Genomic DNA, 19,068 nt, shown 5'->3' on the forward strand with positions numbered 1-19,068 from the left:
GAATAATGGGAATTAGAGTGGGCCAATTTGTTTTAAGAAACTCTCCAAAGTCTATGCTTAAAATTACATACCATACAGCATGCTTTGGCTCAAGACTCTGTTGTCTTTTTTGTTGTGGTTTGTTGTTACTACTATTTGGTCCCAAATGGAATAGAAATTTTCTTAAAAATGACCAAATGGCCACTGGTGAGGCCATGCTCAACAGGTGCATAAACACAATCAGATTTATTACTTATTTTGCACAAGAACAAAACTTCCCAAAAGATATTTGTGAATATTAAGTTACCTAACAGAATTTGGTACACTTGATGCATGATTTGAGGCTGAAAATGGTCCATTTATGAGGCTAAATTCTGCATACCTTATCTTGACACTGTCCAATTTGGATTTCAGGGAATGTCTTCTTAATTTTTATCCTTATTTTTAACAGGGAACTATTAAAAAAATCTGGAAAGTTATTTGATGCTGGAATAATGCCAACTCCTTTAACAACAGAGCTAATATAATAAAAGCCATCAGGTTTGGGATATTTTGTGAAAATGTTTAATTCAACTGTTTCTTTGGAATGTAGTAGTCATAGTTTGGAATTTAAGTTACAGTTCAGTTCTATGTGATTTTTATGCTACTCAGTGTCTGAGAATACAAATGTCATTTAAAGTTAAGGCTTCGCTGTTCATTTTGAAACAACAATTTACAAGTGTCATATTGTCATAGAAAATAAAAATTCTGTAAAAAAAATCTGCACAAAATTTTATGATGGTACAAAACATGAAGCAATAATATACCAGCAAAATGAAAACATTTTACTACAGAAAGTTTTATAGATTTCAATAAAGAAAAAATGTTATTTTACACCTTTAAAAATTATGAAACAATCTAAAACAATATAAACTGAACATTTTGTAACACTGCCTTTACAAATTAATAACTTTATAAACATATAATTTTTTTAAATATATTTATCAGTGCAAGATACTTTAAAATTTAAAGTTGCAGTATCATTTTTCCTTGGTGGGGGACAACTTTCAGTCTGTTGCCTTTAGAAAAATGAAGTTTTAGTTAGTGCTTTAGTCTGGTACGATTCTAACAACAGAATGAATGCCTCTGGGGACAAAAAACTATTCTTCTTTCATGGGGATCAATAATTTCCTGGAAGCAAAAGGCATTCTCAATCCAATTAAATCAAGATGAATGGACTGCCCTGTCTCTAATGCAAATGTGACTCCCATGAACGTATTTGAGTGAGACCTAGAGCAATGCAGGAAAGGAGGAAGATCTGAAAATTATTATGGACCACACAGCAGGACAGAAGTACACTGAAAACAACCTAGGCTTCTTTGGGCTAACGCTGCCTTGATAAGATATTTTACGTGGCTGTGCTGCTGGAGACTTAGGTCTTGCCAGCTCCAAGGAAGGCTTTTTCTTTGTTAGCCACCGGAAATATTACTGGAGCATTCATTCAAGTTCCTGTTTTTTCAGGGTTGCTGTTGCACATACATTTTAAAACATTTGTTTTGAGTTTGCTCATTTTCCCCCCTCTTATCTTAAAATACTTACCATCCAGGCATCAGGATTTATAGTTCCTTTCTTAAATTAACTGCTTTTCTTTCCGCTTCCCTTGTCTGATTCAGTACCAAAATAAGAATTCTCTCTTGGGCCATTTTTTTGCATATTTGGATGTAAAATCTCATGTTTGGGGGTTATCTGGAAGATTTTATTCAGTCCTTCCTTCAGGTCTCACTTGAAAGCCAATTAATATTATTCCTTCCTCAATTTATCACTATTTCTATGATATTCAAACATTTCTATCAATGATCATTGTGATTAGCATTGACAGCCAATGATTAACACAGCTAGATTAAGGAAAAAAGATACTGTCACTTTAACCAGTTAACAAGAAAACCAAAGTTAGACTTTGGAGGGCAAAGTTAGGAATTTCCCTTGTTTATTTATTTTTAAACATAAAGTCTAGTAAAATCGTTTGCCATGACCAGCATGTTAAAGCTGCAAGTTTCTTTTCTGGACAATGGCAAATGCTTACGTTCTAAGAGAGGAAAAAAAGACAGAGATAGGAGAGGAAGAGAAAGAGTTTACATTTGAAAATACATTCCATATGAAAGGACGATAAGAGAGAATATTGCAGCTTTATACAAAAGGGTCAAGAGACATGAAATTGAACTACAGAAAAAGCAGAACAATTAAGCCACGTTGCCAAAATCTTCCGAGCCCTTCACTTCTCGAGGCTGACGTCTCACCCTAAAACATACTTTCTTCTTAGTCAGCGGGCCACCAGGGTTTGATTAAAGAGGAGGGCTTTCGCCAGCGAGAAACAGAGCGGGTCGTTAATGTAACACAACGAGAACCAGTACAAACAAAAAGGCACTTGAGAGGACACAGAGAAGCCGGTGCCAAGGTTTTTCATTTCGGTTGTCGGCAGCACACCCAGTTGCCAGCAGTGTTTGGTGATGGCACAGTTTTCTGTACGGAGTTCACAAGCACGAGGTTTAGTACAACACTGGAAAACATCAAGAAAATTTGACGGTATTGCTTCGTAAACAGAGCTGACACACTACACCAGTACTGAGGCTACAGTACTTTTAAAAGAAAACATCCTAATCCTTCTTTGCCTATGCACAACGCGGCAATTATACACAAGGACAGCTGCAGGAGTCCACTGAAATGCGGCCATTCTAACATATTCTGGGCACTGGGCTACAGGTAGCATGTCCATCAAAAGGGCCCCACTGAGTTAGTACACTTGGTGCCAGCATCCTGGATTTTGCACAGTTTCCAAAAAGAAGTCATAAAAAAGGAAAAGGAGAGGGAAGGGGAGGGGGAGTGGAAATGAATTATTAAGTCAATCATACTTGGTCTCAACACCAGCATCTGATTATTCAAATGAAACCAACAGAAAAAAGCTGACTGTACATGATTCCGATTGTTCACACAGCTAACTTGCTCATGTCTGTCGGCTACACTCATTGAAGCTCCTGAGAAAAGCCTGGTTCAGTGTTGATAACACACTCTCCAGCCTGGACAGTAAAAGAAGATCAACAACAGTCCCCCAGCACGCGCACGCCACGTCCTTCCACCTCAATTCTCTGACTCATCGTTGCAGCTCCGTCTGCCTTCATGCCTCCGAATAAGAACTCTGTGTATTCAGTTTGTCTTTTTTCAACTTCACACCGTCCACGAGTTCAAAGTTATAGTTCTCCAGGGCCGACAAGTTTCTTTCCGACATCCCGTTGTGCCAACAGGCACAGTACAACATGACCCCGCAGACGGCGCCCAAGAGGACACCCAGGGCACTCATGGCGATGATGGTGATGAGGATGGGGTCCAGAGTCTTCAGCACATTGCCTGGCCTCCTGGAGATGTTCTCGTCGCCTTGTTCTGCGCTTTCATAGCCTGGCGTGCTCCCTAAGGAGGGAGACAACATTGGTTCCATGAGCATTGCCAACACACCACATAACAGCAACACAGAAGAAAAGGAAAAAGAAAGGAAAGGAAAAGGAGAGAATCCCATCCTCCAGTTGGGCTGACCTCTCCCCCAAACCTGCTGGGCTTGGGCAGTGGGGCTTGACTCCCCCATCATCTGGAACCAACACCAAGGTTCATGTTGACTCGTTTGACATTGAGATGTGTATGTGGCAGGAGTTGGTGCTGTGATTTCGACAGGTAGTTTAGGTCATGGAAAATGCTGGGTAAACAGGGAGGGTTATGTTGTAATCTAATTCAGATTCCACACAGCCCTCCATCTGTGCTGGGCTGTCATCTGTGTATATGGGCCTGGCCCAGCTCTGCGGTCATTAAGCTTTGCAAGTGCTTAGTCACACGTTGTCTACTAGAGGGGTTTAAACAGTCCCTGTGCGTTTGCCTGATTCCAAAACCAGACGTGAGGAAAACATCAGGGCCGCCCTTTCATGTGGGGGCAGTTCCCAGTGTCCCGGCAGTTTGCACACGTGTTGCTCTCACACGTGCAAAGTCTTCCAGCCAAACAGCAGTTTCCCCTCATGTCTACAGTGGTGCCACTCCAGGGGCACTGTCTCAGAACATGGGAATGCTTGCTGCTAACATTTCTAAAGGATTATGGCTGAAATCTGGAAAGAGTGTCTGTCTTATGCCAAATAGAACACATTTAATAATCAGCATCTTTGCAGCCCTGGTGGATCCGCTGCAGCCAGTTATGCTGCTCCACAGTTTAGTCACTGGGGAAATGTTTTCTTTAGAGTGGAACATGAGAAATTATTAACAAGGGAGTTTTGAGCCTAATTACCTGGCACTAGAAACAGGACGAAAATGTTAATGTGCAACACATGAGGTGTTTACTTAATGGCGTTCTGATCAACAAAGAATTCCAATCAAAGGAAACTAAAAACATGAGATGCAAGTCCCTAAGCAGGGGAAAAGAAGCCATGGGGCGTATTAATATTCTCTACCTTGACGAAATATTGTTTTGAAACAACCCCTAATAAAGTTTGCATCTCAGCGTGGACTTTGTAACTAAGCTAAATGAGCCACGTGTTAGCTACCAACAGCATAGTGCCAGGTTTATTTGGCACAACAAGCCCATGACTGGCTATAATAGGAACATGTTTTTAACGGCAGCAGAAGCTGACATGCGCTGATAGTCATGAGCAGAACTGCCTGCAGCAGTGGGGAGCATCCCTGCAGCAGGTTGTCCAGGTTATCAGGCAAGCCTAACTTGCCTGATCAAATGTCAAGTGATTGTTCATAAGCAGTGTTCAGTGCAAACCCACATTTTGTAGTTGGTCAGTCTAAAGTCTTTTGCTAACGTCCGAGAAGATATGTTACTTAGGACGAATCACCCCTCTGCATTTTGGTCTCATCATCTATAAAGTGGGGCTAAATGTGCCACAGAGGGCTGCTGTGGTGATTAAATAAGGTTGTATATAAAGTGCTTGGAACATAGTTTTTTTATAATTGTAATTCCTCATCATCACCATTTCAAAATCAGGTTCCAGTAGATACGGGCAGGAAAAGATGGATCAAATGTAATGGACTCCACTCCCTTACAGATCATATCTGGACATCAGCTGGATGCAAGAATTTGGGTTACAGTATGAAAACCATCACAGGTCATTGGGTGAGTCACTTTCTTCATTAGTTCTCAGTTTCCATAGTAGTAAAATGAATGCCAGTCCCTTGATTATCCCTCAAGCAGGGAAGGACCAAGGTTAGCTCACACCTCCCCAGGCCCAGTGGCTTGTACCAGCAGGACCATCACAGGGGCTCCCAGCGATCTCAGGGAGGCTTAGGAGAGGGCTCTCTGCAACCCCAATCCAAACCATGAACCAGCTCAGGGCAGGGCATGGGGGTTTATTCTCTTTGAACTGCATTGAAATACCAATGTGTTTGAGTTCCAGAAAGCTTCTTAATAAACATAATGTAAGCCATAGTAAATTTATATTAAAAAAAAAATTGCCAGCAACACACAATTACCTGTTTCATCATTTTTACTTTCTGGGTTCTTTTTATCCAGGTCTGTTGGTTCTGACAAGACAGACAAAATTGAATGAGATTATTTGAAAGGCCAACAAAATCCAGTACACACAGACCATACAAAGCTACCTACACACACAGATACACACAGACACACACAAACATTAATGTCTGCTGGGCTTCCTTTGGAGTTTTTAGTACAATTTGACCCCCACCAAATGACTGTAGAGCTATAGAGAGGCAATATTAAATGACTATGATATTGGTGATATGGAGTTATAACACTCCCTTTAAAGTGTCAGATCTAAATCCAGGTAGCTCTGCTGTTAGCAGAGCATGTTTTAGAAGAAAAGAATGGAGAGACTTGGGTTTTGGCATCTGGAGGATGAGAAAAATCTAGTGAAAATAGGGGACAGAAGTGGGGTTGTACATATGGCTACCTGTGTGTTTTTTAGATAACTGCTTCCTAAATTTGATGAGTGTGGTAGATTGAATTATGTACCCCAGGAGAGGACACATTCTTAATCTTAATCCATGTTCCTGTGGTGTGAATCTATTGTAAATGGTATTTTTAAATGTGATAAGGTGAGCCAGGGTGTGGACTCATTTGCAAAGAGGGTCTTCTAAGATCCTATTTAGGTATGACCTAACTGAATCAGGATGGGCTTTTAATCCGTATTACTGAGGCCACAGGGAGAGGAGCCAGGAGCCAGAAGTCAGCAGGAAGCCAGAGGGGTGGACACAAGGCGAGAGAGATCACTGTGTGACAGAGGCAGAGATAGATGCCAAGGAACCCCCAGGATTGTGGCAAGCCAGCACCAGGACACCATAAATTTCGGGAGAAAGCAGCGTCTTGCTAATGCCTTGATTTTGGACTTCTAGTCTTCCAAACCATTTGCCAAAAAATTCCTGTTGTTAAGCCAACTCATTGTGTTTTATGTGCCAGCAGACGTGGCAAACTAAGACAGTGAGTTCCCAAATAGTTTGCCAGCTACTTGAGGCCAGAGACTGGGTCCGGTGTCTTACCACAAAAAATAAAAAATAAACAAATAAAATTAAATCAAGTTAAGGTAAATTAAATTTAAAAAAGCTATGGAAGGAATGGAGTCCTGGTATCCCTTATGGTACTAAGTATAGGGTAGTGACTTTGGGGTACTTTGCTCCCCGCTATATCCCCAACATTTACAACAGTGCCTAGCATATAAGTGCTCCAATAAATAAATTTGTGGTATGAATGAACAAAGGATTAATAGTTGATAATCTCATAGCATCTACGGTTAAATTTTATTGAATACATATTTAATAAGTAATTATGTAATTATCGTAGGCATCTTTTTAATGGTATAGGAACATAAATGTCTCTTTCTGATTGCGACTTGTTGTGCACAATGCCTAGCAGCAACTACAGCAAAGTAGACATAAGAAAAGAAATGCCCTTAGACATGTTTTAGCCATCTCTGCAGTCACTTGGCATGCTGCTTTGCATATGGTATGTAGTCAGTTAAAACTCGAACTGAATTGAATTTTATTTCTTTTGCTTTAGTTTGAGGCATTTGTTTTCACATTTCACAAACATTGGCCCCCTCACTGTCATCATTGAATAGGAAGAAATGGTTTTACATACACAATGCAACTATATGAAATACATATTTTAGCAGCTTTGTAGATTTGGGTGTGGGAAACGTTAACGTAGTTGCAAAGGAAATATTAAGCATTATCATTTTTGGTGAAGATTTGCTAAGTTATGGGGAGTTGCTTGATATCTTGATGTGATTCACTGCTTTATTTTCCCCCAATTTCTTCAATTGATTCTATCAAGTTAATGCACTTTAGGGATTGAGTACATTCAATATATTGCATTGTAAAAGCTTTGTAAGTTGCCAAAATGACCAAAAACCCATTATAGCCAACAGAACTTCCTTGTCTTAAATTTGCCCAATAGGCTTATTCCATTTTATTATGATTAACATCCTATTATATTACGATATATAACAAAAGTTTAAGTGTGGCAAATGGAGCTTAAGACTAATTACTGTGCTATTATATTGCCATTAGTGATGCTATTTATAATTATATATCAAGAACTAGAGAATATGAATTGGTTTACTACATCAGACTTTTATCCATATGCTTCCAGACTGATAAGGACCCACTTCAAAAATACTGGGCAAAGTCTCTGAATTTCATTTATTCTGTTGAGTCATTTCAACTATTTTTTTAGAGTTAGAAATGTGTACTTATTTGTAATAAAACAAATTATGGCTTCTATGATTCACTAACAATGTCATCTTAATTAAATTCACTGCGATCATCCTAGACTTTACACCCAAAGCACAAGCAACAAAAGAGAAAATAGATAAATGGGAACTCCTCAAGCTTAGAAGTTTCTGCACCTCAAAGGAATTTCTCAAAAAGGTAAAGAGGCAGCCAACTCAATGGGAAAAAATTTTTGGAAACCATGTATCTGACAAAAGACTGATATCTTGCATATACAAAGAAATCCTACAACTCAATGACAATAGTACAGACAGCCCAATTATAAAATGGGCAAAAGATATGAAAAGACAGTTCTCTGAAGAGGAAATACAAATGGCCAAGAAACACATGAAAAAATGTTCAGCTTCACTAGCTATTAGAGAGATGCAAATTAAGACCACAATGAGATACCATCTAACACCGGTTAGAATGGCTGCCATTAAACAAACAGGAAACTACAAATGCTGGAGGGGATGTGGAGAAATTGGAACTCTTATTCATTGTTGGTGGGACTGTATAATGGTTCAGCCACTCTGGAAGTCAGTCTGGCAGTTCCTTAGAAAACTAGATATAGAGCTACCATTCGATCCAGCGATTGCACTCCTCGGTATATACCCGGAAGATCGGAAAGCAGTGACACGAACAGATATCTGCACGCCAATGTTCATAGCAGCATTATTCACAATTGCCAAGAGATGGAAACAACCCAAATGTCCTTCAACAGATGAGTGGATAAATAAAATGTGGTATATACACACGATGGAATACTACGCGGCAGTAAGAAGGAACGATCTGGTGAAACATATGACAACATGGATGAACCTTGAGGACATAATGCTGAGCGAAATAAGCCAGGCACAAAAAGAGAAATATTATATGCTACCACTAATGTGAACTTTGAAAAATGTAAAACAAATGGTTTATAATGTAGAATGTAGGGGAACTAGCAGTAGAGAGCAATTAAGGAAGGGGGAACAATAATCCAGGAAGAACAGATAAGCTATTTAACGTTCTGGGGATGCCCAGAAATGACTATGGTCTGTTAATTTCTGATGGTTGTAGTAGGAACAAGTTCACTGAAATGTTGCTATATTATGTAACTTTCTTGGGGTAAAGTAGGAACATGTTGGAAGTTAAGCAGTTATCTTAGGTTAGTTGTCTTTTTCTTACTCCCTTGCTATGGTCTCTTTGAAATGCTCTTTTATTGTATGTTTGTTTTCTTTTTAACTTTTTTTTTCATACAGGTGATTTGAAAAAAGAAGGGAAAGTTAAAAAAAAAAAAAAAAAAAAAAAGATGTAGTGCCCCCTTGAGGAGCCTGTGGAGAATGCAGGGGTATTCGCCTACCCCACCTCCATGGTTGCTAACATGACCACAGACATAGGGGACTGGTGGTTTGATGGGTTGAGCCCTCTACCATAAGTTTTACCCTTGGGAAGACGGTTGCTGCAAAGGAGAGGCTAGGCCTCCCTGTATTTGTGCCTAAGAGTCTCCTCCTGAATGCCTCTTTGTTGCTCAGATGTGGCCCTCTCTCTCTGGCTAAGCCAACTTGAAAGGTGAAATCACTGCCCTCCCCCCTACGTGGGATCAGACACCCAGGGAAGTGAATCTCCCTGGCAACGTGGAATATGACTCCCAGGGAGGAATGTAGACCTGGCACCGTGGGACGGAGAACATCTTCTTGACCAAAAGGGGGATGTGAAAGGAAATGAAATAAGCTTCAGTGGCAGAGAGATTCCAAAAGGAGCCGAGAGGTCACTCTGGTGGGCACTCTTATGCACACTTTAGACAACCCTTTTTAGGTTCTAAAGAATTGGGGTAGCTGGTGGTGGATACCTGAAACTATCAAACTACAACCCAGAACCCATGAATCTCGAAGACAGTTGTATAAAAATGTAGCTTATGAGGGGTGACAATGGGATTGGGAAAGCCATAAGGACCAAACACCACTTTGTCTAGTTTATGGATGGATGGGTAGAAAAGTAGGGGAAGGAAACAAACAGACAAAGGTACCCAGTGTTCTTTTTTACTTCAATTGCTCTTTTTCACTCTAATTATTATTCTTGTTATTTTTGTGTGTGTGCTAATGAAGGTGTCAGGGATTGATTTAGGTGATGAATGTACAACTATGTAATGGTACTGTAAACAATCGAAAGTACAATTTGTTTTGTATGACTGCGTGGTATGTGAATATATCTCAATAAAATGATGATTAAAAAAAAAAAAAAAAATTCACTGCGATCAAACTTTTCTAAGGCCTGCTGTTTTGTTTATACATTCATATATTTTGAATTATCCAGACGTCTGAGCTTTCCACTTTGCCTCAGAATGTTTTGGTATGGCATGTACAGCCTGTAGGCTGTGAGTCTTTCTTCTTTGTTATGATATTTGGATTCTACATTATTTATGTAGTCTTGTAGGTACAACCGGACAATCCAATGTACTAGGTTAAGTGATAGGGTAGCTAAAGGTAAACTGACCTCATTTTATGCTTTCTCGCATCAGAATATGTATTTCATATGACATACCTGGAGCTAACACTGACATTCTAGATCTCAGGGAGCAAGACGAAGACCATCACCTGGAAACAATCTGGCTCTCGGCAAGTGCTTTCGTTAATTCCTACAGCAGCTCATACTCACTTGCACAGTCCTCTTGTGAAATGTGGTTATTAATGCTAATGTCATCAACCGCAATCCCGCCAAGGTTTCCTTTTCCGATTTCACCCTCAAAAATCACCTAACAAAATGAGATCATTTTCACAGGGTTTACATATTCATCCCAAATAGCAGTGTCTACAAATGCTTGTTCAATTCTAGCTACGGTACATAAATTAAATTCATGAGATTTCACATAAGCACACAGTTTGCTCATCAATCAATATTAGCTGTCTGGTGATGGCATAAAACATCTCCTCCTACTCTCTTTTTAAAATACAAAATTCAAAAACTGGAAAGAACAGCAAATAAAAATAAAATGATACATTGTGACAGCCCAGAAACAGATAAGAAAAACAGCATTTTCCTTTCCTTCTCAGCAAATTGCTTCTATTCCTGTAATCTAGGAGACTGAAATATGCAACTGAGGCTACCATCGCGGCAACATTGACTCAGGTTCAGGAAGCACCTGAAATAATTTTTGGAATAATTCCCACATCTCATTTGCATAACTCTTGCAATATTATCTCCTTGTCCCTGGAGGGACTGCCCTCCCCCGCCTAGCCAAGGGATCATACCTGATAAAGTTTCAGAGACTTATGAAGCAAAACACGCCCTTCCTTCCAGTGGTCTCCTTGGTGTCCGATGGCCATCCAGACCAGCTGGTCATATTCGTCTGGCTTCTGGTAGCGTAGTTTGACCCGCAGCGTGCCAACGTGGGATCCGGACATGTGATACCAGAAGGTCATGCAGTGGGCTGAGTTCTGTGAATACACCACGGGGCTCACCAGACGAGCCACTTTCCCCTTCTGGTTTTCGTCAGCTTGGGAGTAGATGAAGTTGCCATCTCCTGCTGTGGCAAAGGCTGTGTTAGGAAGATGGCCACATTTACAACTCCTTTGTCTCTTTTCTTTCACGTTCTACTCATCAGAATCTCTCTGGGGCTGAGCCCCAAGAATCCAAATATGCAGTGGAAAGGAATGGTGTGTGGAGTTGTTGGGTGAGCTCTTCAGCACCTAAGCCTCTACTCTAAGCCTCTCTGAATGAGCACTTGGTCAGGGAAAGGCTGCCGAGTACAACAGACTGACATCAGACGCTATGCTTGTGGACCGCACTGTCATATGAAAATGGGCTATGACTTTAGTCCATTACACCACTGCAAGTAAGCTGAAAGCACAGAGCAGACTGGATAGGAAATGTTTGTCCCTCTAGGAAGAAAATCTATTCCCATGCAGCTTTTAGATCACTTAGCACCACCCATTTGAACACCAACATTAAATGCAATCATTTAGATGTATTCTTATTCATCATTGGAGCAGCAGAACTTCTGGCTGATAAAGGAGGTCACTGTAGCTTCTTGATAATAATCAGGCTGCAGTTTTGCCAAATAATCTAGCAATCTTTTTTTTTTTCACATTCAGATTATTTTTTCCCTAGTCGATTTTAGTGGCTTATAAATTCCTCAAGCACATCTGAGAGCTTGATTGTTGACTCTAAGAAACATGCTGCTCGCCTTGGGCTTCTGGTTCAAGGAGAGGCAAGGATGCATTTTTAAGGCTCATTAGAACATGCCATTTTGGCAACATAGTCACTTGCCAAGCTGTGAGCTGTGAGGACTTACTCTTGGCTTTGCTTTAATTGCTCTCAGTGGGAGCATTTCCTCCTGCCACCACCTGGTCTAAACCCATAACTCATGCTTCACTGTTTGCTCTACAAATAGAGATCACCTGCTCTGATGCCTCACCTGGTGCAGGTGTGAATCTGCTACTCTAGCCTTGATGGGCAACCGATGTGTTTCGTTTGCTGCTCAAGAGGCTTGTGCATCTGGGAGAGAGGCTTGTACTGTGCACATGTGGACACATCCTTGTATCTGCTTGTGTCAACAGTGTCCACGTGCAGGTGGAACACGTTCGCAGGCAGCTTTTGTCCCTCACCTGGCTGCCTACACGAGAACCCAACATAACACTTGATAAAACCAATAGATAGAATAATGGAAGGAGGGTTGAAGTAATCGCAGTTGCCTGAAGCTGAGGGGTCTCTTCCACTCTCTGCCTTTATAAAATGTCCACCTTTGACGGAGCAGACTCAGTCACTTCTGGGGATTGTTTTACTCCACTAATTTAACAAGGAATGCCACTTGGCTGTGTGACAGTGTTATTTCATGGAGATGAGTATTGTGTCAGTCCACCAAGAACGACAGCTTAAAAAAAATACCCCCCCATCTTCCTCTATTCCCCTCCTAAACTTATGGAAAAAGACTGATGCTGATGGAGATGCCACAGAGAGGAAACCTATTTATTGAGCCCATGAGGTTTAGTTAGGCCAGTCAGAGAACAGGTGGTAGAAGGAAGGGCGGGAGCTGGGCATGGGTATAAGGAGGAAGGCTGCCTGGAAACATGGCATGGCTTCTGCCCTGCTCCATTGTGGTCTTTTTAAAATTTGCTCATGTCGCTTCCCTGTTTGAAATTCGTCAGTGGCTTCTCACCTACCTATCCCTACTCCTTAGCATCGCATCCATCTGTGTACCCCCTGCCAAATGTCTAACTGCTTTCTCGTAGGGAATCTGTCCAATCACAGCACTGTCTCTCCCCGCATCTCTGCAGATGCCCTTCCCTGAGCTGATGCAAGCCTCAGCTCACGCTGTCTCTAAGGCAGGGCTGCTTGCCCCTGTTTGACCATGGGTGCCCCCTCCTGCCATTGCACACCCTCATCCACTGCCCTGTCATTGTTTCCACCCACAACCCACCTGTGCACTTGTCATGGCAGGGAAGTCCTCCCTTATACCTGCATCCCCAGTGCCCAGCACAGCATCATTCACATAATAGCTCTGCTCAAGCAACACTGGTTTTCAATGAATGAACAAAAGATGCGGGCTCTCAGGAATTCTCTGTGCAAAGGTACATGGTGTCATTCTCAGAGGTCAAATGCAGAAAACTAAGTGGAATTCTTTTAGCTCAATTCAAAACTGGGCAGCAAAATATTTTACTCAGTGTTAATTAAGAAAAAAAGTCTCTGCATTTCTGATTTGCAAAGTTGCATCAACTAGATGATAAAAAGTGATATATGATACACAACGTCAGCAGGTATATGCTTGTGCTGTGTAAGGTTCTTTTCACTGAGATTTTAAAAATATTAACAGGTTCCTGCCTTTCTGAAGCTTGGTCCCCTGTCTCTCTCTGGGTGTGATTGTTCTTGCTAAGGCTCCAGAAGGCTATTTCTAGGCAGGGCAGAGCCAGCACAAGAGCCAAGTAAAACTGGGTGGCTGGGAGAACAAAAGAGGCAAATCTTTCTTAAGGAAAAGCACTTTTCAGCTGCTAGTTTAAGACAAGCTCTCCTTTCCGATACCCCAGCACATAAAGTGCTGATATTTTTCCTTTCAAGGGTTTTGTCACAGTTCTGGGTCAGGAACTCTGTCTTCATTTTCTCAATTAGCATTTTACTTCTGGAAGCCTTTTAGCTTTTGTCTCTGGCTAACACAGCTTTTAACCTCCTTTGAATGTCAAATCCTACTGAGCCATTTTGCTTCACTTTGCATCAATTTTTCAACCATTACTGCCTTCATTTCAGCTAATTGCATTTAGTTAATTTGATGCCATTTATATGTACAGTGCCATTTACAGTCAAAGTATTTTAAGTTTTCTAAAACTGCTTGTCTTAAGATTCAATTGAAAGTGTCTCAGACTTGAAAAAGTCCAATTTTATCCAATTTCCTTGTCATTCTCATTAGGCAAGGAGGTAGCCATGGTGGAAGGAGGCCTATTTAACCTACTTAATGATCGTATTCACTGGGATAAAAGTGAGCAATCAAATGGAGAAAGCGCGAAGGATCCTCTGCCTATCCATCGGCCCAGTGACCCACACCTCCAAAGCACCAGCATGGGGAGAACTTTGCAAAATGAGATTTCTCAGTATCGGCAGATGTTTCTCTGGGGTATCTTTTGAAGCTACTGCTTGAGTGAGTCATGCTCTGAAAGTATCACTGAATAGGATAGAGGTTTCTGGGTTGGGTGCTTGGGGCACGTATGTGTGTAGGCATGCTCGTGTGTATTTCCGGCAGGATATTACTGGTTCTTTATTCTGTACCCCAAATGGGGGGCTGAAATGACCAGGAGAACAGCACTGGGGTGGATAAACGTGTTCGTCAGAATGGTTGCCAGCCCCTCTAACCCTAACCCACCCACCCCCAACTTTAGAAAATGAGGTTGATTTTAGAAGGAAGGTAAGGCAGGAGGTGGGATAAATTGTGTACCCATCTGTGGGGTGGCTTCTACCTGCTCAGAGGAAATGAACTAGACTTAAAATCTTCCCCAAAGGAATGAGAATCGCGCCCCACCGTTTTCTACCTCCACTTCAAGGGTCAAGAGAGAGCAAGCACTGGGCTTACTGATTATTTCTCTAGCTGTAAAAATAAATGAGATGATATAATACATGTCTGGACTAGCTTCAAAATAATGCAGAGTCAGGAGGTGGGGGCTTGATATAGGTAAAAGAAGATTCCACATGATTTGATAACTGTTGAAGCTGTGTGATGTACATCTAGGATTCACTATCCTCTTTTTTTCTACTTTTGAATATGTTTGAAATTTTCCATAATAAAAAAACTAAGAAAAAATATAACACAGATGCTCATTTACACATCCTTAGGCGGTTTGCTGTTCGTCAGGGAGGCAAATCAGTGGCCAAATTAAATCAGTGTTCTCTGCCATTTTCCCTAATTATATCTCTATTAGAGAGAAGAGACCTTGCTACCCTCTGATATAGAGAGCCCGGGTGAATGCTCTGTAGTAGCATCCTAACCCCCTAAATTCCCAGCACCAGTACAGCCTCCCCAGCAAAACCTTCTCTGAGTCCAGGAGAATCTGCCCAGACAAGGAGCCCACAGTGAACTCTCCGTTACCTGTGTGGTCCTGAATCGGTCCCGTTTTGCTGGTCAACACACTCCACTTGAGTTGCACGTGACTGTCATGTTCCCAGTGACAGAACGTCTTGTGAGAGCCCCAGCCAAATTCACAGTTAAAACCATATGTTGAAAACTCTTCAGTGGGTGGGAAGAAAAATAGAGACAAGCAGAAAAAGACAAATTTTATCACTTAGGGTCAGAAAGGTCCTTCATTAGCTTATGGAAAGCACGATTTATACAACTTAACTTCTGTTAGAAAATTCTGGGAAAGCCACAAAATCCAGGATTACCAGGAAACCCAAGAGAAACATGGAGACGTCAAAATGTTTGCAAAATCACATTTAGCAAGCTTTTCTTTATTCAACTTTAAAATGATTATGGACTGACTATCAAATTGGTTTTACATAAAGTTTCCAGGAAGGTTACTTTCAAGAGCACGTATATTGCATCTCAGCTCTCTTCCTGATTTCCACAATATTTTAAATGAAAAATACTCTGATCTTGAGGTTGAATCATATAAATTCATATCTACCAATATAAAGAATCTTAATTAGAGAATGTCCCATGGACCTCAAAAGTCTAGAAATGTGCTTTGGCTTAATGCCTCAATGGGGGGCCCATCTGCATTCTCACATCACCATCTTAAGTTTTCAGGTCTTTAGTACAGGGGTAGGAATCTCTGAAGCATTTTCTTTGAGATTATTTTTATCTTCCGTGCTTTATAACAGGTCAATTAATTTAAGTGTAAGCTTATTTTTTTTTAGTGAATTCAAAAATCTGCATATAAATAGTTTGCCCCACTTAAAACCTCAGTGCAAGGCCATGTAAAGCCAAGCCTAGTTATATAGCTATCCATTTTTATTTTGTTAATGTTTAAAATATGTCCTTTGGAAACATGAGTGGATTCCCCAAAATGATACCGCTACTGTATTCTCCAAGGTGCTTTTTCACTATGATGTTTTCTAAACCTACAGTCTTATTTTTTACTCAACCACTTTGTCTGGAAATAACTTTTTAAGCATGGGGGAAAAATCATTGATGTTTGGAATTTTTTTAATAAACTGAAGCTAATAAAAAAATAATTCTAAAGATGAAATTCTCATGCTTCTGGACATCCCACTCCTACCACCCTTCCCAATATAAAATGAAGGCCTCCCAAGGGCTTATTTTCATTAATTGAGGAGGGTCACTGCTTCTCATTGAGTGCAGGCCAACCACGAGATGGCAGCATTGAAACGGAAAGAAAGGCGCCCTTGGCGTATTGCCAATTAAACTTCAGCAATGGGCCTCAAAACAAGCCCATGTACAATAAGGAAAGTCTGGCATTATATGCTGTATTAGAGTCAGGCTGAGATCTTATCTTGTTTTGAACTTTTCTTTAACTCTGCCCAAGTGTTTCACACAAAATAGTTTGCTTTCTCCTCCAAGCCTCCTCCTTACTGCCCCTCCCTCACTTTAACAATGGCACTTGGAATTTTAATGGAAAGATTTGTTAAGTAGATAAGGATGATTTTCTTTGCATTTCTAGCTTCCAAGGAACTAATGTCAAATTTGGGAAGGAATGCACCACATGAATTGTCAAAACTGAGCTGGATGAATTTCCTCTTCCAATGACCACAGGACCTCTCAAAGGGAGAAAAGGGTCAGTTTGGGAAAGGAAACTAGTAAACCATATGATATAACATGATGTATATATAATGCAAACATTTTCAGTTCATGCAAAGGGGCTACTTTTCACAGCTATAGTGTCATGGGAGAGAGATATTTTATGTCTAGTCTATAGCAACCATGAAATAGGACTTCTTAAAGCATGAGAAACCCTCTTCAAAATTTACCACACTTTTGCCCAGGAAGACTGAATTATGCAGATGCAGTATGGCCAGCTGCACACTCATTGAATGGTTGAGCAACCTTGGATGCTGGGTGCCATGGCAGTGGAATGCTCTTTTGCATAATAATCTCAGGTTAGAAAATGCTAATATTGGAAAATGTTAATGTGTGTGATTTTGCATTTTCTTCTCAAATGTAGTTTATAAACCATGCACATACAGGAGGTCAGTAAGCCATATAGCTGACTTATTCTTGGTTATATTTCCCTTGTTAATACATTAAATTTTTTTTTAGTACAGAAAGGCATGTCATCTGTTATTTTGACTGCTAATATTCTGATGATATCATAAAATATTTGAACTTGGATGTTTTCATAATGACTGGGACTTGGGATGGCTTTGCTTGAAAGGATACTGTAGGCATTTCTCGGAGTTTCAGTCAGCAATTATACTCCAATGTCCTTTCCAAGCCTAGGAATTTAGTAAGACAGACTGCTTTCACTTTCTGAGTTTTACTACTATTTTGTCTTCTTGTCTCCATCATTTAACTTATGGCAATCTCATTTATTTAAAATGAATGTCTTTTTTTTTTTTAAATGAATTTACTTGGGGCAGGGGGTGGAGTGATGGCTCAATGCTGAAAATTCAAGGCTGGCTAGAAAGGCAATTAAACACACAAAATACCCAAAAACATTTCAAGAAAGGAAAAATGAAAATAAGAAAGAGAGGAATAGGGGACAGAAGAAGAGGAAGAAAAGGAAGAGAAAGAAAGAAAAAAATGAATGAATGAACAAAAGAAATACGTAGGACTATTGAACTTCACATTTCAAAATACTACCCAGGCCCTGTAGCTGCACAATTCTCATTAAATTCAATGGGAATAATCTGGCTAAATCCCTTCTTGGCTCTTAAAAATAGCAGGAAACAATATTCTAAACTTAAAACAAATTTATAGTCTCTGTGAGCAAGCGCCAGCTGCGCTCGCTGACCCTATCTTGCTTATATTTGAAATCGTTAACACCATATATGTCCAAGGACTTAATTTTTAAATCTGGTGTTCAAACTTTCCATTGAGTATGTTAACTCCCTTGCTCATGGACTGGTCTTTCAGTTCAGACAAGCGGAGGTGCAGAGGCCCATGGAAGCAGAGGTTCAGAACATGGTAATTGTTGAAGATCAGCAGAGGGTAAGAGGCCTTACAAGGGAGAGCTTTATTAAAAATGCAGGGTTCTCATCAGTTCCTGGCAGAGCATAATAGACTTTTATGCATCTGCTTAAAACTTAGACAGTATATGAATATTATATGCCCATTGGGTTTATTAAATTGATAGGAATACTCAAAATGAAATCTTAAGGTTCAGCTTGAGTCTATGTGACTTTGGCAAAATTGGATTTTGATGCTGATTGAAAAGATGCCTGAAGAACCTGATACCTGCAAACTAATGTGGCTTCTCAAGCATCCATCAGGTGAGATGACCAATGGTGACCACGCAGAGTCAACTGGCTGGGAGACCCAGTGCCTGCTCCGGCCCTCAGGCAGGGTTCCTGCATTGGCTTAGTTGGAAGATGACGATGAGCAGAGCACCTCTGAGCAAAGTCAGACAAACCGTTACCCACAGCTGAAGACTTGGAGCCCAGATTCATGACTCATATGATGGAAAAACAGGAAACCAAGGAGGTTTGTAAAGGACTCCGTGCTGACCGTGGAATTCAAAAATGAATCAGACCACCTCTATCAGTAAGCATGGTCAGCCCCGAACTTGTGCAGATGGGAGTACAATGGATCAGTATTACTGGTTCGAGTCTTGTATACTTGCCCACTGACCACAGTAGACCCCACGAATTGACCTACTCGCTGAGCAAAATCAAATGAGTCAACACAGTCGTTTCTGCTCTGATAGTGTAAACCTGCAACATTCCGGGGAGAATTATCTAGTTTTTGGATCTGACAAGTTTCCATTCTTT

General features: G+C 40.7%; 1 protein-coding gene across 4 annotated transcripts in view; it reads right to left on the minus strand.

The window, feature by feature from the left end:
• Positions 1–527: 527 nt before the first annotated feature.
• NRP1 (neuropilin 1) overlaps positions 528–19,068 on the minus strand; it is a 139,084-nt gene continuing 120,543 nt past the window's right edge. For 2 of the 4 annotated variants that reach the window (XM_037835589.1, XM_037835588.1), the window contains exons 13-17: positions 15,272–15,409; positions 10,953–11,224; positions 10,360–10,456; positions 5,464–5,514; positions 528–3,420 (exon numbers count right to left, since the gene is read on the minus strand). In XM_037835589.1, coding sequence (XP_037691517.1) covers positions 3,131–3,420; positions 5,464–5,514; positions 10,360–10,456; positions 10,953–11,224; positions 15,272–15,409 — 848 coding nt within the window. In that variant the 3' untranslated portion in view covers positions 528–3,130. The other 2 variants (XM_037835591.1, XM_037835590.1) reach the window with 1 other exon arrangement.

This window comes from Choloepus didactylus, chromosome 5 (assembly GCF_015220235.1).
Source record: "Choloepus didactylus isolate mChoDid1 chromosome 5, mChoDid1.pri, whole genome shotgun sequence".
Classification (NCBI taxonomy): Eukaryota; Metazoa; Chordata; class Mammalia; order Pilosa; family Megalonychidae; genus Choloepus; species Choloepus didactylus.